Below are 22,560 nucleotides of genomic sequence, written 5' to 3' on the forward strand. Positions count from 1 at the left end.
CAGAATATGATGATTTGCAAATACCTTTCAACCTATATTCTATTAAATTCACTACAAATACAAGATATTTAATGTTCAAACAGACATACTTTATTGTTTTTCGCAAATATTTTTTTATTTAGATTTTGGTTCATGCAAAACAAAGCAGTATCATGTATCTTCCACTCCGAATGGCTGCACTACTTTATGTTGATCTCTCAAATAAAATCCATTACAGATTTGTGGTGGTAACAATAAAATGTGAAAACATTTGAAGGTATGCATTGAATGACGGTCCTCTAGAATATACAACACATACAATACCAGTCAGATGTGATGTTACTGTTTTATTCTGTAGCTTCCCTTCTTTATATTACCAAATTATGATTATCTGGATACAAAAACGTTTTAATTTCATCTAATGCATGTGTGTCTGGTTCAGGTTCCGTTTCAGTGGCCGTATTCTCGGCCTGGCTCTGATCCACCAGTACCTGCTGGATGCCTTCTTCACCAGACCCTTCTACAAGGCTCTGCTCAGACTGTCAGTACAACACACCATGTGTCATTTTGATTCAACATGTACCACATATAAAAATATTCCCATTTTTGGAAATGTAGTAATTCCTCATGGTAGATTTTGAATTTGACAAAGTGATACATGTCAGTTTTTTAAATCACTGATCCATTAGAGCTTAAGGATTTATTAAAGAAGCTGTGGAAAGCTGAAAATGTGCCACATTTGAACTTCCCTTCTTTCCAAGACCACAACATGTATTAAATGCAGATAACCTGTGCAGCAGTGTGGACTGTCAGATTGAGCTATGTGTGTCTTGCAGACCCACAGATCTGTCTGATCTAGAGTACCTGGATGAGGAGTTCCACCAGTCTCTCCAGTGGATGAAAGACAATGACATCACTGATATCTTGGACCTCACCTTCACTGTGAATGAAGAAGTTTTTGGCCAGGTTTGAACACATCTGCCAGCATCAATTAAAATGTATTAAGTAAACCGTCTTCCTAAAGATATACATCTGTAATCAGAAATACTAATCAAGTAATTTTCTTAGTTTAATGAATTTAGATGAACCTGGTGTGCATGGAAAGGCTGTATTCACTTGAGACACTTTTCCACTAGGCCACTTCTAACAAGTAAGGTCTCGGTCCACCGCTGCCCGATTAATTTTCCATTAGCAAATCCGGCGAACTGAAAATGGCAAACAACATTTAGCATTTAACTGTGGACCATGGACATGCCGTCTATCAGAGAGCTGCTCAGTATGGGTTTATTTATGAGTTTAATCAGGAGTACAGGCGGGAACACATACTGTAGCATTTGCAGTCTGTGAATTAACAGCACTGCAATCCGGCAAGCGGCTCTTAATACGGACTGTAATAAAGAAAAGAGATACACACTGCAGATGTGGTAAATTTTCTGACCTTGCTGCTGTTTTGCATTAACAGTGTGAAACACTGGAACTACATTATATAATTTGTAAATTAAAAAATAAAAATAAAGTTTATGCATGGCTATTGGTTGCTATTGGTTTATATACTTGGACTGCATTACCAAAATCCAAAGGGTTACACATTTTAAAAAATAAAGTGCCAGATCGTAAATATATGCATAGTAAGAATAATCAACTGATCTGAGCCTTTATCTTTATTATCTTTGGGCCAGCAATGAATTTCTATAAGACAAAATGAAATATTTGTTTTAGTCCATCAGAACAGAACCTCGAGGTTCTACATTACTGAGTGGCTGCAAACATCAGCAGAGAGTTGACCACAGCTGCTCCTGCTCATGTATTTTATTTTATTCTGGAGTAACCTCATAACATTGGAACCTCAAAACATTGTTCTGAGCCGTATGCAACGAAATTTCGTTCTGTATACACCCTGTGCATGCAAAATGATAATAATGTCAGTCTAAGTCTAAGTCTAAGTCATGTCCCGCCAACAATAGCAAGAAACAGAGCACATAATGGGGTGATACATGGGGTAGGATAAACTGCCCACTAACAGAACCCATTTATGTTGAATAGTAAGTGATAAAATGGTAAATTACAAAATGAGCAGGGGTCACCAACCTTTTTGAGACTGGGAGCTACTTCACGGGTACAAAGTAACACGAAGGGCTACTTGTTTGATACAGACATACATTTTCTTGGCTCAGCCTTTATAACAATAGTATATATACGTATATATAATATGATTACATGCTACCGGATCATATTAATGTTAGGGACTACTGACAACAGTTATCAGTAATAATTTACCATGGCAGCTACGGTTAATTGCTATTATGTGATCAGAAGTTCTTAGTTTAGAGTTTTAAGTTTGATTCCCTTTTAGAACTTTTCTGTGTGATTCTAAATTGCCCACAAGTGACAGAGAATATGGATTGTTGCAGCTGTACAGCTGGACTCACTGTGAGATTTTCCTTTAAATAAAAAAAAGAAAAGTCATTGTATTTTGTTATCCAACCCTCTTTACTATTAACAAAATTGTGGAGAGAAGAAAACGTTCTTTTGTGCCAAAACATCTTGTATGTAGCGCACATCAGTGTGAGTCTCTCGGGTCAAAGTGCATGCCAAAGCCTAAATCTTATTGGTCAGTTTGATTTTTCTGTCAGCTTTACAGTGTGCGCGGTTCTGGCGGGTCGTCGGTTTATTAGGTTTTTTTTGCGGTTTCGCAAACTTAAAAGCTGACGGGTCACCTGTTGGGTGACACCAGCAGATGTCAAGAAAAAATGTCTGACAGATCGGAAGGTACAAAACTATCACTGCACCTGACCTGCAAGAGCACAACCACCTCTCCAACGTGCATCATGTGCGTGTCGCACAAAACCAGCACAAATCTAAACCACTAAAGCAGCGCACCCTTTTTTTCTTTTTTTTTTTTTCTTTTACACAAACGATGCTAAATAATAAAGACATGGAAATCGAAGCCTACACGGTAGATCCACGGAAAGAGGAGGATGTTGATTCCCAGGTTCAGGTGGTGTCAGAAGTCCAAAGGAGAAGAAGATGAAGCAACAATGTTTGCTTAATTGGGGAACATTTCGACTAGATTAAATTGTTTAACCCACAGTCGCGCTCAGGAAGAGCGGCACATGTCAGTTAACGGGTGAGCCATCAGCTCTCCAGTTCGAGAAACGTCAAAGAAGCTCATAAACAGGCGACCTGCCAGAACCGCATACTGTAAAAATCTCCACCGGGATCCAAACCGCTCTTAGAAATATGGGAGGTTCAAACTCTGCTCATAAATTTTTAGCTTACAGAAAAAGTGCCAAGCCGCCAAATAAGCAAAAGCAAACTGACCAATAAGATTTAAGCTTGGCGAGACCACCCCCCTCAGACTCAGACGTGCATACAAGATACGTTCAAGATGTTTTGACACATAAGATTTTTTTTTTCTTCCACAATTTGTTAATTGTAAAGAGGGTTCGATAATAAACATTTCAGAAATTATACTTTTCTTTTTTAACTTCAAGAAAAATTCCCACATAAGCTAAAACTTTAAGCACTTTTCAGTTAAAACAAGTTTGAACAGCCATTACATTCATGTGTTCTCACTCTATGTGTAATGGTAACAGTTTATATTAGGTTTTTTTCATGCTTTAGTTGGCTATAGAATGTTCATTGTTCCCAAAGCTTTGATGTGACTGCGGAATGTTATTTAATCACTATGTTAAATACGCTGCTATTACATTGAGTACAGCTGTTGATTCTAACACGCTCCTTATAGAATGAGCTCTTCAATGCAAAAGTGCCTAAAAAGAGATGGATCTGCTGGAGGGGTACATATTGTTTCCACTTTGGTATTAAATCTGGTTTAAATCAGTTTTCTAAACTTGCCTTTGGAAACATTGTGGCTGTGTTGCTAGGTGACAGAGCGGGAGCTGAAGTCAGGTGGCTCCCACCTCCAAGTGACAGAGAAGAACAAGAAGGATTACATTGAGCGAATGGCGAAGTGGAGAGTGGAGAGGGGGGTGGTGCAGCAGACGGAGGCACTGGTCAGAGGCTTCTATGAGGTGAGCATGAGTCCTCACTAAAACCCCACTGCTCTAAACCAAAGGGATACACTGTAGAAACACGCAATCCATAACTGTCAGACATTAAACTAGACTAAACTTCTCCTGCTTTTATATCATGATACTTTTTCTATTTGCTAAATGTCATAATGTTGCAAAAGATTTTTTTTTTTGTTGTCTGTCTTCAAATCCAAAAATGTATAAACACTGAGATAACAATTATTTTAGATATATCAAGGAGAGCCCTGATTATGATTTGCTAAGTTTACACATGATGCGTGGATAACATTTCTGTGTATTAAAATCAGGTCAGTAGAACTTAAAAACTGGGAGATTAAATACTGAGCGTGTGGAGGGAGTGAAGAAAGGAACCAGAGAATCTAATCAGAGACAAATGAGAACAGCTGAGGGAGAGGCCAGGGAGAGGCCAGGCAGAGGCGAATGAGATAACAGCTGCAAAAGGGAAACAACTTCCAAGCTAATAGAAGAAAAAAAATTAACCAAGCAAAGACAAACAGGAACTAATATAAGAAAAACACAATCCTAAGCACAAAGGAATTAACTAAAATGAGGAGATCTATGTAATTAAATGACACTGAAATGATCAAAAAGATTCACAAATGAAACTTCAAGTTCAGATGCCTACAGATGGTAACAGAAATATAGTTACTGAGTGAATATTCTGAAAGTGTTAGGGACTCCATTTGAGCTTTTAAATATTGAAAAAAGATTTACCTTTAATCAAGTAGTTTGTTTTCTTCTGGAAAAATAAAGTTGGTCTGTGGACATGATTTGGATTTCAAAATAACTAACTTTTAGCGACGTTATTTGTCATCTGTTTGAGAATGAGCATATATTTTACTATGTTACATTAAAGTTGTTAAAAAAAATTAAATAAAATTTCAAAATGGTTATTATTCACAGCTAAATTTCTTTCATGAATGTGACAAATTAATCCTAAACTGCTCGGCTTCCGGCACCGACTATCTCCACTGTGCTCCTGCTCAGGTGGTGGACTCCAGGCTGGTGTCTGTGTTTGATGCGCGGGAGCTGGAGCTGGTCATTGCTGGGACAGTTGAGATCGATCTCAGTGACTGGAGGAGCAACACAGAGTACAGAGGAGGTCTGTGCAATCTGTTCGGTTTCACTCCCAGATTCCAGACAGGATATGTGAAACTCAAGTCAAATACTTGACATTTAGGCCTAGACGCAGTCATTTGTTTGTTTTGTTTTTTGTTGTAAAAAGTAAGAACCCTGTTGTCAATGTTTGGGGATGCAACAAAAGTATCAGTGTGCATATGTAAATGAATTTGATGTCTTGCAGCATCCTCCTTTTTTCACCGGTTATTGCGTGTAAAGGCCATCAGTATGAACAAACAACAAAACTGGAACTTGTTTACAAAATAGCAAAGTAATTAAACTAAAACAATAAAATTAAACAAAAACAACAGAGTGGTATGAAAAGTAAAATGTTCAACTATAACGGAAACACAGAGGTCAAAGATGAAATGGTGCTGAGCAGCATCACAAAAAATTATCGGTTTTAAAACGTTACTTCTTTTTGTACATTCTGATTAGATTTTTTTTTTTTATCTTTGTTGTTGTAATGGAACGGGGATTTTATGTTTTGAGAGATTTACATCATGTTATGTCATTCCCTTATTAAAAATCTACCAAAAGTGTTGCCTGGATTTTTTTCATGCATGTTACAAAATCCTTGAATCTCCCACGGCAAGCATTCTGGGGTGCCTAAATGCTTGCTGTGATGACGTGCTGAAGGCAACATGTTAGAAAGAGCAGGAGCTCCTTAAAGGGACGAAGGCTAATTTTAACATAAACATAGTTACTTGTTTGTGCTGTAAAATTGTACTATGTGCGTAGAGTAGCATACCAGGAGTATGTGGCAAGGCATACGGGCGATCACAGATTACAATCCATCATCCCCCCCCAGTGGGCGAAGTTGATGCCGACTTTCTAAATGGACTCAATAACTTCTTTGGGAGGTTCGAGGCACTGAACAGTACTCCGGCAAAGAAAACTGTTCCCCACCAGGAAGAGGAGGCACTCTGCCTGGACACAGCCAATGTGTTGAAGACTCTGAAAAGAGTCAACCCACGGAAGGCCCCAGGCCCCGACAACATACCTGGGCAGGTGTTCAGGGAATGCGCAGGTCAGCTGGCTGGTGTCCTAACAAACATTTTTAACACCTCACTGGACCAAGCCACAATGCCAGCCTGTCTCAAAACTGCCTCCATCATTCCGGTGCCAAAGAAACCTCACGTCACCTCTTTCAACGATTACCGGCCTGTGCCACTGACTCCCATCATGATGAAGTGCTTTGAAAGGCTGGTAAAAGAACATATCGTCTCCAGACTCCCCTCCACATTCGACCCATTCCAGTTTGCCAACCGCCGAAACCGCTCCACTGAGGATGCCATCTCCTCCGCCCTACACCTGAGCCTGGCTCACCTGGAGGAGAAGAACACTCATGTGCGGATGTTGTTCCTGGACTTCAGCTCAGCGTTCAACACAATCATCCCACAGCATCTGGCAGGAAAACTGGGACACCTGGGCTTCAGCACCCTCTTGCGAAACTGGCTGCTAGACTTTCTCACCAACAGACCTCAGTCAGTCCGGATCGGACAACACACCTCCGATGTCATCACCCTCAGCACAGGCTCCCCTCAGGGCTGCGTCCTGAGCCCTCTGCTGTTCACTCTGATGACACACGACTGCGCCCCCAGGTTCGCCACCAATCACATTGTGAAGTTCGCGGACGACACAACGGTGGTGGGCCTCATCAGAGATGACAACAACCTGGACTACAGAGAGGAGGTGGAGCAGCTGGTGGACTGGTGCAGAGACAACAGCCTGATCCTGAACGTTGACAAGACAAAGGAGATGATTGTCGACTTCAGGAAGAACCGGCCCAGCCACGCTCCACTGCTCATCAACAGCTCGGCTGTGGAGATGGTCAGCAGCACCAAATTCCTGGGGGTGCACATCACAAGCGACCTCACCTGGACTGTGAACACCATGACTCTCGTCAAGAGGGCACAGAATCGTTTGTATTTCCTGCGGAGGATGAGAAGAGCACACCTGCCCCCGCCCATCCTCAAGACGTTCTACAGAAGCACCATAGAGAGCATTCTGACCAGCTGCCTCTCTGTGTGGTGTGGAGGCTGCAGCGCCTCCCACTGGAAGAACGTGAGGAGAGTGGTGCGAACAGCAGAGAGGATCATCAGGGCCCCCCTTCCCTCCATTCAGGACATTTCATCTCAGCGCTGTGTGTCCCGAGGCAGAAACATCGCCACTCACCCCTCACACCCCCACCATAGACTGTTCTCCCTGCTGCCCTCTGGAAAGAGGTTCCGCAGCATCTGGTGCAGGTCAACCAGGTTTAGAAACAGTTTTTTCTCACTTGCCATCAGACTGCTGAACTCTTAACTGGACTGCACTCGAAAACTGGTCTCCACTTCATGTACATAGTTAAATAACTTCTATTTTACTGTCATTCCTGCACTTTATATTTAGTATTTATAATCATGTTTATATTTTATATTGTATTTTATTTATTCTGGAGTAACCTCATTGGAACCTCAAAACATTGTCCTGAGCCGTATGCAACGAAATTTTGTTATGTATACATCCCTGTGCATACAAAATGACAATAAAGTCTGTCTAAGTCTAAGTCTAGAAAATACATAATACTGTCCCTTTAATCTGGAATCACACATAGATATCTTTGGTAAAAGTGGAAGAAACAAAATAAGAATAGGATATAAATAGAAACAGGATAACCTAGAGCATGTTTCCTGATGTTATTATCTGGTTTTCTTTCTTCTCTGCTGGTGTGTCTAATATTGGATGTATTTCTTAACTCACCAGCATTGAGATACTGCTCAGAACTGCAGAATATATTTTAATAAAATATTCAAAACAAGGTATCATTTTGAATTAATCGTTGAATTTTGGTAAAATTGTCTTTTTTATAGTGTTAATTCTTCCTTTATTTGAAAGTGGTATTATCATCCATCAGTTTAAATCATCCTTTATTGTTTTCAGTAGAGGACTCAAGTTAAGGTGGAATAACTATGATAGTTTGAGGATAATTGTATCTCCAGGAGTTACAGCATGTCACTGTATTAACAATTAGTGTGCTGTCCCTGCCAGGTTACCACGATGGCCACATAGTGATGCGATGGTTCTGGGCAGCGGTGGAGAGGTTTACCAATGAGCAGCGTCTCCGCTTGCTGCAGTTCGTCACAGGGACATCCAGTGTGCCCTACGAAGGCTTTGCATCCCTAAGAGGATCTAACGGCCTCCGGCGTTTCTGCATTGAAAAGTGGGGCAAAGTCACATCACTACCCAGGTATGTTAATGTTAAAAAAAGCATCCAAATTTTCACAGAACCAACTTAGTTTATCTGCAAAAAAAAAAAAAAAAGAGAGAGAGAGTTGGTTTGAGTTTTAATTAATCTTTAAAATATTTTGTTTAAAAAACATATCTTTTATAAAAGCTAGACACCACAGCTTTACCTAAATGTCATCTGGGTATTATGTCTGAGCTAGACTGGCGTTTGGTTCAGCAGAAGCGCTGCTGCTTACAGGATGAGGAAATCCTCTCATTTCTGAGAGTCTTGCTGACTTCTGATCACTTTCATTGTCCCCACTGGGAACTAAAGAATAGAGCATCAGCAAGAGAAAAACACAAAGCAGTTGTTTGGTTTCACTCTGAGCTACTTAATCAGTTTGTTTACTGAAATCTAAGGGGTGACTTTGAGAACGGTGAAACATCATGTATATTCTTCTGAATGAATAAAATACCTCACCCCTAGATGTGACCAACACCAATCACTGTGTGTATTTCACTTTCTCTCTCAGGGCTCACACCTGCTTTAACCGCCTTGACCTTCCTCCATACCCCTCATACACCACTCTGTATGAGAAGCTGCTCATCGCTGTGGAGGAAACCAGCACTTTTGGCCTGGAATGACCCATAGGAGTCAAATGGTTTCACTCTGGATAGGCCTGGAAGCTGAAGGAAGGAGAGCAGCCCATGTTGGCTCAAAGTTTCATAAAGATTTGTGAAGTATAACAGACGTTTGTGAACTGGCCTGGCTCTCAGTACATCACTGTTGGGTTCTCTGTGTTCATCTATCAGTTCACTTGAAGGAGGTTTCTGACTGGGGGACAGCCATGGGACAACAGTTCTAGTTTTATTAGTGGTAGTGAAACACCACACTTACTTTTCAAAACTCATTATGTCTATGTTTGTTTGAGGGAATACAAAATTCTTATTTGCATGAACCAAAGTGGATCAGCCCTCCAAAATATCAAAATGCTCATGGTAGCAAATAATAAATGGAAAACAGGCAGATACAGTGTATATAACTGGATAACAACAAAATAGTTGTCAAATAAGACTTCTACAAATCTAAGATTGATGACAATGCCTGACAATCTGTTTGTATGTACCATTAATATAAAAAAAGATGATAAATTATAATAAACTATTAATAAATATTAGGCCTGTCACGATAACAAATTTTGCTGAACTGTAATTGTCTCAAAAAACTATTGCGATAGACGATAATATTGTTCGAAAACCTTTGTACACTGATTTAATGGAAATGACGTAATGATGCATGCGATTTTCTAAGATAGATACACTTTATTTTCAGAAGAACACAACACTGGAACTGATAAAATAAACAAAACAACCAATAACAAAAATAAAATGGATTCAGTCTCCATTAACAAAAATGTACTTGAATAAAAACACCAAAGTGTAAATAAATACTGTATTCAACCAAAAGAGTGCAGATTATGAAGTCTGTAAACCATATTGTCCTTCAGTAATCATTAGAATTAAATAGAGAAGATGGAACATCGACTACCTGATGCAATAGTTCACACTACACGAATTTTTACCCCTATCCTTCCCCTTATGACAATCTTAGAACGTTGATCGTTCTAAGATTGTCGCTTGTGATCATCCTGTGGTGTGTGGTGTGTTATGGTAGATCAGGGGTCACCAACACGATGCCCGCGGGCACCAGGTCGCCCGAGGGGACCTTGTCAGTTGCCCGTGGAGCAAGTTCTAAAAATAGCCCTTGTCATTAGGGAGCACTGCCAAACAATTATTTAATTTAATCTTTTTACATTGAAGTAATAACATTTGTTTATATTTAGAGTTTTAAAAAAGGAAATGCTAAGAACCTTTAAAATAAATTGTTTTACGTATAAAACTCTTTGCTACGGTTAAAGTTCAGAACAGCGCAGACGTCTGAAGGAATTTATCGGAGGGCTGCAGCGCCTGCAGCTGTACATACTCTGCGTACCTTGAGATCTTCCTTTAAGTGAAAAAAGAAAAAAATAATTTCTGGAAATTTTATTATTTAACCCTCTTTACTATTAACAAAATTGTGGAGAAAAAAAACATCTTTTGTGCCAAAACATCTTGTACGAAGCAAACATCTGTGTGAGTTTCTGGGGGTTAGAAGCCTAAATCCTTTTGGTCAGTTTACTTTTATTTGCCAGCTTGGCGCTTTTTCTGTAAGATAAAAATGAATGACAGGAGTTTGAACCTCTCGTAGTTCTAAGAGCGGTCGTTTGGATCCTGGCGGAGCTTTTTACCATGTGGCGGGTCGTCGGTTTATGTGGTTCTTTGAAGTTTCCAGAACTGGAGAGCTGATGGGTCACCTGTCGGCTGACATCCGCCACTCTTCACACTAAGACATGTTGAAATAACCTGATTCATTATAGTCAGACTGATAAAGTGCTGAAGCCGAGTGAGATCACGGGATGTCATGCGAGTTCAGAGTTGAGACAATGTTTTTGTCTCAACTTGAATAACGTATTCAAGTTGCGATAATGTGATTCAATTTAGTCAGATTCATTTCCCTCCGAAGAGGGTCTAGCGAGATCAGGGGATCACGAGAGATTATGAGACATAACTGTTATGCGCCTGGGAAGACTTCGGAGTGGTTTTAGTTACACATTAAACTATAGATATTTGTTTTTCTCTGCAGGGCACTATTGGCATTTAAGAACTGCATTGAAGCAGTTCTTAAATTTCATTCAGCATTTAGCACTGTAACAGTGCAGTTCTTTCTTTCAGCATTTACGAACTGTAAAAAAAAACATATTTTCTTTAAAAAAAGATTTTTTTTTAAGAAAAGTCTTTGGATTAACGTAATTAAATCATGGAAAGGATTTCCACATGATTAAATAGCTTTCTTTCAGCATGAAGCATGTTTGTTGAGCTAACTTAATTTTCATGAGTTGGATCAACTTAATAATTATTGTGAAGGTATCACTGTAACATAAGTTGGTTTCTCCAGTGTGCTGTGGTGGCGCAGGGGTTTAGCACACTGCACGTTTGGAGGCCTTAGTCCTCAACGCAGACGTTGCTGGTTCGACTCCCATTCCTGGTGACCTTTGCCGCACGTCCTCACCCTGTCTGCCTACTGTCTCAAAAAAATATGAGCCATGAGTGCTGCAAAAACTCTTCGGAGAAAAAAAAAAAAAAGTTGGTTTTAACTAAATTGCTATTAATATTGGTCAAGTAAATTATTTGGTCCAAAGTGTTGCAAATTAGTTGGGCTGGCTCTTTTAAATTACATTGGGTCCAACTATAGTAAATGAGTTGAATCAACCTTAATAAATTATATTGAGCCAACACATTTGCTTTAAATTGGTATAACCATAATATATTAAGTTGAGCCAAAACATAATAGAATAACCGTAATAAAATAAGTTGAGCCAACTCATTTTATTTAAATTAGAATAACCATAATATATTAAGTTGACCTAACATTTGCATTAAGTAGGAGTTGTTACTCCTACTTAATGCAAATGTTGAATTACATGGTGCTGAAATAAAGCAAAGTAATCAGGTGGAAAACCTTTCCATGATTTTTTTTGTTCGTCCAAAGAGGTATTTTTTTCAGTGTAGTGTGAACTGGACATTACACTGAGGAAATGAGGAAGGGAGGGTCAGTGGAAAGGAGTTGCACCTTTTTTTCATTCTGTGTCATCAACAGAAAGAGAAAAAGGCTGGAAGAGATGATAAAGCTGATAATTAAAATGACGTCGATAGTTTTAATGTATCATACAATTAATTGATTTATCGTTTATCGTGACAGGCCTAATAATTGTATAGTTTTATACAAACTATAAAACTTTATACAAACTATAGTACTAAACTATAGTTTATATATATATATATATATATTTATATATATATATATATATATATATATATATATATATATATATATATATATATATATATATATATATATATATATTAGAGGGTAGTAAAATAGTGATGAAATAGGATGAAAAAATGAAAAGATTGCTGTTCATAGCTACATTTCAGATCATCAGATTTTCATCCATCCATCCATTTTCTTCTGCTTTATCTGTGCTCGGGTCGAGGGGGTAGCAGCTTCAGAAGGGAGGCCCAGACTTCCCTCTCCCCAGCCACTTGTTCCAGCTCCTCTGGGGGAATCCCAAGGCGCTTCCAGGCCAGCCGAGAAACATAGTCCCTCCAGCGTGTCCTGGATCTTCCATGGGGCCTCCTGCCGGTGGGACGTGCCCGGAACAACTCACCAAGGGAGGCGTCCAGGAGGCATCCTGACCAGATGCCCGAGCCACCTCACCTGGCTCCTCTCGACGTGAAGGAGCAGCGGCTCTACTCTAAGTCCCTCCCAGATGACTGAGTTTCTCAACCTACTCTAAGGGAGAGTGCAGACACCCTACGGAGAAAACCCATTTTGGCCGTTTGTATCCGCAATCTATTTCTTTCGGTCATGACCCAAAGCTCATGACCATAGATGAAGGTGGGAACATAGGTCAACCAGTAAATTGAGAGCTTTGCTTTTTGACTCAGCTCTCACCATGACAGATCGGTACAGCGCCCGCTTCACGGCAGACGCTGCACCAATCTGGCTGTTGTTCTCCCGCTCCTTTTTTTCCTCATTCGTGAACAAGATCCAGAGATACTTGAACTCCTCCACTTGGGGCAGGACACCCCCCTTGACCCGGAGAAGGCACTCTACCCTGACCATGACCTTGGATTTGGAGGCACTGATCCTCATCCCGACCACTTCACATTCGGCTGCGAACCGCTCCAGTGATAGCTGCAGATCACCACCTGATAAAGCCAACAGGACCACATCATCTGCAAAAAGCACATGATGCCATCCTAAGGCCACCAAAACGGATCCCCTCAACACCTTGGCCGCACCTAGAAATTCTGTCTATGAAAGTAATGAACAGAATTGGTGACAAAGAGCAGCTATGCCAGGGTCAAACTGTCACCGGAAAAGAGTCCGACCTACTGCCAGCAATGCGGACTAGACTCTGACACCAGTCATGCAGGGACCCGACAGCCTGTATCAAAGGGCCCGGTACCCCATACTCCCGGAGAACCCCCCACAGGGTTCACCGAGGGTCACGGTCAAGCGCCGTCTCCAAGTTCACAAAACACAAGTAGACTGGTTGGATGAACTCCTATGCGCCCTCCAGGACCATACTGAGGGTGTAGAGCTGGTCCAGTGTTCCACGACCAGGACAAAAACCACACTGCTCTTCCTGAATCTGAAGTTCGACTATCCAACCCTCCTCTCCAGGACCTCTGAATAGACCTTGCCAGGCAGGCTTAAGAGTGTGGCACCCCCTATAATTGGAGCACACCCTGGATTGGCAGACTGGGGAGCCAGTCCAGGGGAACTGCCCCCGATGTCCATGCAATATTGCAGAGTCGTGTCAACCAACACAACCCTGCAACATCCAGAGCTTTAAGGAACTCTGGGCGAATCTCATCCACCCCTGGGGCCCTGCCACCAAGGAGGTGGAAGGCACCAACATGCATTCCAACAATGGAAGGCATGTTGGTGAGATTGAGGAGGTCTTCGAAGTATTCTGCCCACTGGCCCACAACCTCCCGAGTTGAGGTCAGCAGCACACCATCCCCTCTATAAACAGTGTTGGTACTGTACTGCTTCCCCTTCCTGAGACGCCGGGTGGTGGACCAGAATCGCCTCAAAGCCATCCGGAAGTCTTTCTCCATGGCCTCTCTAAACTTCTCCCACACCCGGGTTTTTGCCACTTGAGCCGCATGCCGCTTCGCCCGCCGGTACCCATCAGCTGCTTCCGGAGTCCCACAGGCCAAAAAGGTGGTGGGCCCATGGGAGAGGTAACCCATGTCTCCTCTTCGGGCAGAGCCTGGCCGGGCTCCATGGGTAACAGCCTGGTGCTCGCCATCGTGTCCCCCCTCCAGGCCTGGCTCCATAGTGGGGCCCCAGTGGCCCGAGTCCAGACGAGGGAACACCAAGTCCAATGTTTTTTTTTTCATAGTAGGGGTCTTTGGGCTGCGCTTTGGCTGGTCCCTCACCTAGGACCTGTCTTCCTTGGGTTATCGTGCCAGGGGCATAAAGCCCCCAACAGCATAGCTCCTAGGCACTCAAACCACTCCACCATGATAAGGTGGAAGCCCAAGGAGAGGAGATTTTACTTAACAAAAACTAAAAACTGAAGCAATTACAGAATTGTGAACACACTAATAACAGATTGCTCCTTTAAACACAAATTGATGAATTCTAACATTTTAAGTGAATTATAGCCAAGTTCTTGGATCAAGAGAAAACCTCATTGTTGAAACATAATTGGCAAATAAAATCTGAGAAGGAAAGGTTGAAACCTGACTCTGTCTTAGCAATATCATATAAATTTTGGACCAACATATATGCAGAGCTTCAGATTTTTATACAAAAAGAACAGCTGAATCAGTATTTATTTTCTTTCAGTAGTGTTACATAACATGAATAGTACACTTAACAGTGTAATTAAAATTATGCACCCATTTAAAATGCCATGAGTTTATTTAGATCTTTCCAAACAGTCATTTGTTGTTATTAAGCTATGTAGAGATTAATTTATCTTAAAAAGCTAATCAGATATAGACAAAAATTTTACCTAAAATAAATCTGGGAATATTCTAATGTACCTATAGGTTAAAGCCATTCACTCGGGTTCTCTCATTCTGCTCTCAGTGAACAATAACATTTGTGGGTGTACTAAGAAGTTGGATGCAAATACCCAACATCTTTGGAAGGATGACATCCTGGCCAAATCCTGCTACATGGAGGTTCATTTTTCAAAATTCAAGAGCACCGGTTTTCATTTAGGAGAATGAATTCTTATTTTCTCTTATACATTGTGCAGTTCTCACTCAAAATTCTCCCCTCACAGTTAAAAAATAAAATCTGAATATTCAATGCTGTCTATCAGAATTTCTGATCTTATATTTTTTTTGATCTCAAATTTGAATTCTTTCAAAAATTAGTCTTCTTGTTCATTTCACGCAACCCCCTATATTCCTCCCCCCCCCCCCACACACACACACATGCTCATAGCATGTGTGTGTGTGTGTGTGGAATGTTCTTTTCTTAACAGGAAAGAACATTCCTGTTAAAGAACAGGAATGTTCTTTCCTGTTCTTTAACAGGAAAGAACATTCATACAATAAAAGGCTTTTATTATATCACCCATTACAGTTAATTTCAGTGGATGGTTATAAACTCAACAAAAACAAACTATTTATCTTCTGTCCATACAAAGAACTGGGGTCATGCAGAAAGCTCTATATCTGGACATGCAGCTTTTCATTCTAGATCTCTAAGTTCAGTGTAACAAAGGAAACATCAGCTGGAGACAGACTTCATCTTTGAGAAAACAACATCATTAAGGACAGCTGTCCTCCACAACAGTCCTCCTCTCTAAGCACTAAGACCAAGATGTCATTAAATCAGTCATAATTTCCAACTAAAGGGCTTCTGAGACCTTCTATGGAAACCTGGGGGATTACATTGTCTAATAAGTGATGTCATCCCCCACATCACATCGGAGCACGTCGGCAAACCATGCACTCCACGGCTTGCCAATGGCTGCTTATGGTCTGGTCCCAAGCTGTCATTGGAGGATTTCAGAAACTCACCAACCTGTTGAGGGATGCAGCAACTTTGAACTGCTCTTGTTTTGCTGTTTGAACAGGAACTGTCATGTTCTAGTCTTCCACAGATGACTGCTTCATCTCAGAGTGCCGTTGCTCTCCAACTTGTCACTCATCCTCAAATCAAATATTTTGAACTGTTGCAAAGCAGAATGCAAATGTCCAGAGACTCAATTAATGGACACACTTACCTTCCAAACTACTATGTACCGGAGCTCCAGGACAAACCAATGTAATATATGCAATAATAGAGACTTTGACTCCAACATGTATCACAGTCATCTTGTCTAACGGTGACTGACTGCAGACTCCTGCATTCATCCCTTAGTTTTTGCTTCCATGTTTTATGAATAATGAAACGGTGCCTCAGTAACTTACTGCCTCAGACGTGGTGTGTGGGGTTTCTGGGTTTCAAACCTGGTGTCATTTTTGGTTCTGTTATTTGTATACTTATTTTTGTTTGTGAGTGTCTTCTCAGTCAGGTGGAGTTAGCATTCTAGAGAGTGCTTGTTTTATACATCATGTCTGATTAATATTATTTTTGATTCTTTAACCAACCTAAAGATATCAGGAGTATATATTGATGGTCTTTGAAATTACCATCAATGACCAACAATTTTACAATCATGTTCCATATTTTATATGTAGTAAAAAAAGAAGGCCTGCAAGAAAAACTGCTCAAGTTGCAAATATCTGTCATTTTCATTGCTGAGATTTTTCTTGCCACAGAAGTTTACATTTCTTTGTTATTTACGTTGTTTTTGATTAGTTGAATTTTATTGTTTGATTGATTTTGTTTTCTGTTTAAATACACTATATTGCCAGAAGTATTTTCTTTTCTGCCTTTTCACACACATGAACTTGAAGTGACACCCCATTTTCATCTATGACAAAACTTTGGCTAACCCTTTGTAGCAATAACTGCTTCAACTCCTCTTGGAGGGTTCCCTCAAGTTCATGATTTAGTGACCGAGAATATTCATAGATTAAAAATAAAATAAAATAATAATTTAACCTAATCTGTCTTTCCCTAATGCTGAAATTGTAGGATTCTAAATGGAGATTGAGTGTCTTGGATGTCCCAGTCAGTCTGGACCTTCTGGAAAACTATTTGCAGATTTCTTGGACACAGTCCACAGTTTAAGTTTTCTTCTTTGACTTGGTGATGTAGATGGCACCTAACCAGTTCTCTCTGTTTGGCTCCATTCCTATCGAGACCTGCTGTTTCAGCACCACTTGATCATTCACTCATCAGTTTGATGCAGTAGTATGTTATTCTGTTTTCAAGATCATTGTCAAGATTACAACTTCTTTCATCCAAAATCCAATCATTTTGGATATATGCAATAAATATGCAATTATTTCTTTAATGATTGCATATTTATCCCTTTACAACTAAGGGGCCATTTATATCTTAAGTTATAATCATCATCGTCGTAGCTTAATTTAATGGAGCCTCACAATAGAAACATAAATCATAAATTATTTTAATTATTTGTTATCAAAATCATAGTTTCCCACTTTTATTTATTCAATAAAGTGATAGTACTTTTTTCTTTAATCGGTCTATGCATGGAAATAAGTAATTGTCCCACCTATTTTTGACATGTTTTGTATAGCTGTTGACAATGTTAGCTATGGTCACTTATTCCATGAAGTTTTATATTCACTGCTCTTGAGTCAATCTAAAGGCTGCATGATATTTAGATATCCATAGATATTGACTTTATAGAAAGTTGGAGAATTCTCCACAGTGTATCTGCTGACCCAGCTCTGAATATATCTGGTCTACGGCTTCATAGGTTCCGAGTAACTTCCATTTTGTTCTAATGTTATTGACATTTGACATCAGAATATTTAGTGACAAAAATTCAGCTGGACCTTATTATAAAAGGGGCTGCCCTTCGACAATAACACAGTGGAATCCATGAGTCTCATCCATTTTTTCATGTTTGTAGAAGCAGTGTGCCTTTGTGACGAACTTTATTTACATATGATAATGGAAGTAATTGGAACACCTGAGTTCAGAGATTTATGCAAACAATTATGCCAATATATATACTTCATTCTACTCTGAGTTGTAAAATGTAAATTGGTCCAAATCACATAGACATCCACTCGCTGGAATCTAGATTTTGAAAAGATCTCCATAAAACTTATGCAGTAGAGTATTTATTACCAAGGAAAATCCATTTTAACATAGCTAAGTATATTTTTGAAGAAAAAGTGGATTTTTGAAGAAGCATTGCTTGAGAATCATAATTTGTGACAATAAAATTATTTTCTATTTCAAAACAGTTCTTACTGGAGATAAAGGCTCAAACTGACAGGCATAAATTGACGAGATGCATTGTAGTACAGTCACTGTGCATTCCCATTTAATTAACTGGCCCAGAAGTAATTGTCATTGTAAACTGTTTTTAAACAATTGTAGGCTTGGGGTGGAGAGGTGGGTGGTGAACATTTATACCACATCACCCAAATCAGATAGCGGCGCTGTAAAGCATACACTGACATGAAATCTTTTCACCATCACCTAATTTTAGACAGAATCGAATCAGGTACAAATTCAGATAAGCAAAAGATTGGCTTAAGAATGAGCTGGCATGTCCACAAGAGGCCAATCAGAGGGTATCAGTGAAAACATCTGAACTACAGCAACTGAGTAACCTACAGTTACTGAAAACAACAAGAAAGGTTCTAAGGACCTGAAATAAAAAAAAGCAAAGAAAAACTGGCAGTATTAATATCTCACTACATGAAAGACAATCAGAATACCCTTGTTAGTACTTATTGTTTCAAAGATAGTTTATTTTAATACACTCTGAAAAAAGAAGAAAAGTTCTGAAAAAGGAAGAAATTTTAAATCTCGCCGCAAACCGAAATTACAAGATCTTCCCTATTTGTGCCTCACATTCAGAACTAAAAAAATATTTTTTTCAACAGTATATTATATTTTCAGAGTTAGACCTGAATAAGTGAATGTTGACCAATTCCATTATCTCAATTCAGGAGTGTCAAACCTATTTCCATTTAGGTCTTATCAAGATCTGCAGACATTCATAACAAAAGGTTAAAAGGAAAAAAAGAACTACCAATTAACAAACTGTTAAAAAAATAATAAATAACTCAGTAATTCTTATAATGCATTCATGTTAAAAAAAAATTCACATTGATGTAATTTGGCAGTACAGAGATTAAAACTGATTTGATAAAAAAATATTTTTAAAGCAGCAAGGTTACCTTTAAGGTTCTATTTATGTGAAAATCTACAGTCTTTAGGGACAGAAAAGTTTGACACATGTCCTAATCTAATCTCATTTAATCTAATTCCTCCCTATCACAGTACATTTCTAGATGTTACATAACAATGAACAAGACTGAGGTAGGTCAGGAACTGAAGAAGTTCTGTGACAAAAGTTTGAGTTCTGGGCACGTTTGAGACTCATGGCAATGGGAATTAAGACAAATGGCTCTAATGTGGAACAACGACTCGTTTAGGAATTCGTAGATTATCACTTTTTCTTGAATTAATAAACTATAAAGGGGCGTGCTGTGGTGGCACAGGGGTTAGCATGCCCCATGCTTGGATGCCTTAGTCCTTGATGTGGTTATCGGGACTCCCGGTCCTGACAATCTTTGCCGCATGTCTTCCCCCCTCTCCTTGCCCTCCTTCCTGTCTGCCTACTGTCGCAAAAATACAAGCCACTAGCACCGCAAAAACTCTTTGCAGAAAAAAAAGAAAAAAAAACCAAACTATAAGATCTTCCATAACATTAGACAAAGAGGAGGCCTCAAAGACACAATGAGATGGGTTTACTCTATCATCAGCAAAATCTGTAATGGTAAAATTAAGATAACTAGGTTTTTGGTTGTTAACTAGAACCTGGTCCATGTGATAAACATTGTCAAACTGTTCCAGAAATGTTGCAAAGTAAGCAGTGTGGATGCTGTGATCTCATTATGAGACCTGCAAGTTCTTTTAAAATCTGAACCTGAACAAATCCATCAGTATTTGGTCACTGTGAACCAAATTACATCTAAACTTAACCGTTCCATCTGGGTGCCCATCTTGTTGCTGACCTTCTTTTTATTTAGACAAATGTAAACTATCCTTCCTTGTGAATAGTTAGAGTTAATGTTCATACTAAGATTTGCATAACTCATATAAATATATAAATAGAACACAGACCTTAGCTAGCTTTGTATCTGGTCAAAATTTCAAGTCGCTGCAACTCACTTGTCCCAGACAGTCTGCTAGAGTTGGTAGATGTCCTAAAATGCTGTGCTAGAGGGAAAGTCTGCCTTCCATCACAGCTTACAATTAGTTCTGTTTTCTTTTTAAGAATGTTTTTGGCACTACTGGCCTTTATTCTTTATTCAATAGTGATCTGACAGGAAGGAGGGAGAGACATGCAGCAAGGAAACCAAGTAAATGAGTCACATTTGGGACAGCACTGTGGAGGTCTGTGGCCCGCACCACACTACGGCCCAATTTTGTTTTCTTAAGACGTTTAAAAACCTCTTCCAATTGCCAGAGACCGACCCAACAATTTCCTCTGTACTTTGCATGACAATCATTTTATCTGACCTAAACCACACTGTTGTCACTGTGTATTCGTGTAGACACATAGAGCAAGATTTGTGTAAATTCTGAGTAATCTGCAAAAATGTATTAAGTGTCATATTCCCCTTGGAGCAGCTGGCATTGGGCTTTTTAAAACTTTTGTTTTGCTTTTATTTTGTTACTTTTAGAACAGAAAATGTGATGACATTTTAAAGTTAGAACCATTGGATGGTAAAATTATGAGATTAAAATATTTTGCTAAGCCTTTTAAGTGAGCTCAAGCACTTATAGGAGATACAAGCAGTTGCTGTATCTCCTATGAAATTGGAGGAAACTAATTTACAAATTGCACACTCTTTCTTCTGTTGAAGTCTTATTCATATTTATTGCATCTCCACAAGAAAAAAAAGCTGCGATCCCGTTGCATTGCTCAATCTCTATATCCTACAAGCTTTTCTACTTATTGATATATATAATTGGGGGAGGCACTGAAACTTGATGATAATGATGATGATGATGATGATGATGATGATGATGATGATGATGATGATGATGATGATGATGATGATGATGATGATGATGATGATGATGATGATGATGATGATGACGATGATGATAAATTAGGAGCTTCAGAGTTGCTAGCCGTTCTATTATGTTACCTTTGGATGAATTGATTGGGGTTTTTTTGTTGTTGTTTTTTGTCACCTCACAGATATTCACTGCCTTTGTCCACTGCTTTCACTGCAGGCACCCTCAGTGTTCTATCTCCTATATCAACATGTCTCATCTTGTCACAGCTTTCACTACTGCATATCCAGCAGGAATATTCTATGCTTTGGAGGAAGATTGATGGATGCTCTTTGGCAACCATACAAAGTCCCCTCTTTGATACATTATGTTCTAATGTTGATTAATGCATAAACATTTATTCATTCATATAATGTACCACTATCACTGGCCTGTAAATGTCAAATGAATAAACTAGAAAACAGTTGAGGTTTCAACAGGAAGGTAAGGGAATGGATAATTGTAGCAACATTCATTTATTAATTTACTTTTAATTTTACTTTTTAAAGTCAGAATTCAATAAAAATCATTGTAAAGAAAATATGATTTAATGGATGGAAATGTTGTGTGAGGTGACACGCATGCAGAATCTTTTGTTTTTACTTTGTTATACTTGTTTTATCTGTTATATATCTGTGCAGAATTTTGAAAGGTGTAGTTCTGAAATAAGTGATGATGGATTGGTAAATTCTCAGGCTGTACTAATATCCGCCATGCCATACAACTGTTTATGAACCTTAATAAAATTATCGCTTTGTTACTGCTCTGGGGATTTATTCTTCATGCACAGTCGAGTACGAATATAATATATATTAATATAAGTTAATATAAACGTGTCTGTGAAGGAAGCTGCAGGCTTTGGAAAGGTCCTGATGCTGCTTTGCCAATGGCTGCATGGCACAGTGTGGTGGTTGTTAAACTGCAAACTATGATGTTCATTGCTGAATCCATCCTGCTTCTAACATCCAACTTCTTCTTCAAGGACTTTAAAAATCAGCTGATATGCCACTAATTCCATATTTGCTTTTCATTTAGATGGGCTCCTGTCTTCATTGTTGTAATTTGTTACTTTTATGTTTGAGACAGAAGAAACACTAGTAACAAGAATATGGGTAACAAGAGGGTTTGTCTGCGGTTTCCATGGTGGCTCTATATGGATTTACCTAGGTACATTTTAATGGGTTTTGATTGGGTTTTCAGTAGAACCCAGATGGTTGACTTAGACGAGGCTCATGAGGTTGCTTTGAGGAATATTTACCTGGGCCCTGATTGGGTCTGAATTGGGCTAGAATATGGGTAACAAGTGGGTTTGCTCAAGGTCTCCATGGTGGCCCTATATAGGTTTGCCCAGGTAGATTTTCATGGCTTTTAACTGGGTTTTCAGTGGGACCC

The 22,560-nt window shown here is 39.4% G+C and overlaps 1 protein-coding gene across 5 annotated transcripts in view; it reads left to right on the top strand.

The window, feature by feature from the left end:
- Positions 1-11,122, top strand: part of LOC122824227 (E3 ubiquitin-protein ligase HECW1) — a 77,394-nt gene extending 66,272 nt beyond the window's left edge. For all 5 annotated transcript variants that reach the window (XM_044104578.1, XM_044104579.1, XM_044104580.1 and 2 more), the window contains 6 exons: positions 422-520; positions 816-945; positions 3,867-4,013; positions 5,022-5,136; positions 8,187-8,385; positions 8,897-11,122. In XM_044104578.1, coding sequence (XP_043960513.1) covers positions 422-520; positions 816-945; positions 3,867-4,013; positions 5,022-5,136; positions 8,187-8,385; positions 8,897-9,008 — 802 coding nt within the window. In that variant the 3' untranslated portion in view covers positions 9,009-11,122. The remainder of the gene's footprint in view (positions 1-421; positions 521-815; positions 946-3,866; positions 4,014-5,021; positions 5,137-8,186; positions 8,386-8,896) is intronic.
- Positions 11,123-22,560: the final 11,438 nt, after the last annotated feature.

This window comes from Gambusia affinis, linkage group LG21, assembly GCF_019740435.1.
Source record: "Gambusia affinis linkage group LG21, SWU_Gaff_1.0, whole genome shotgun sequence".
Lineage (NCBI taxonomy): Eukaryota > Metazoa > Chordata > Actinopteri > Cyprinodontiformes > Poeciliidae > Gambusia > Gambusia affinis.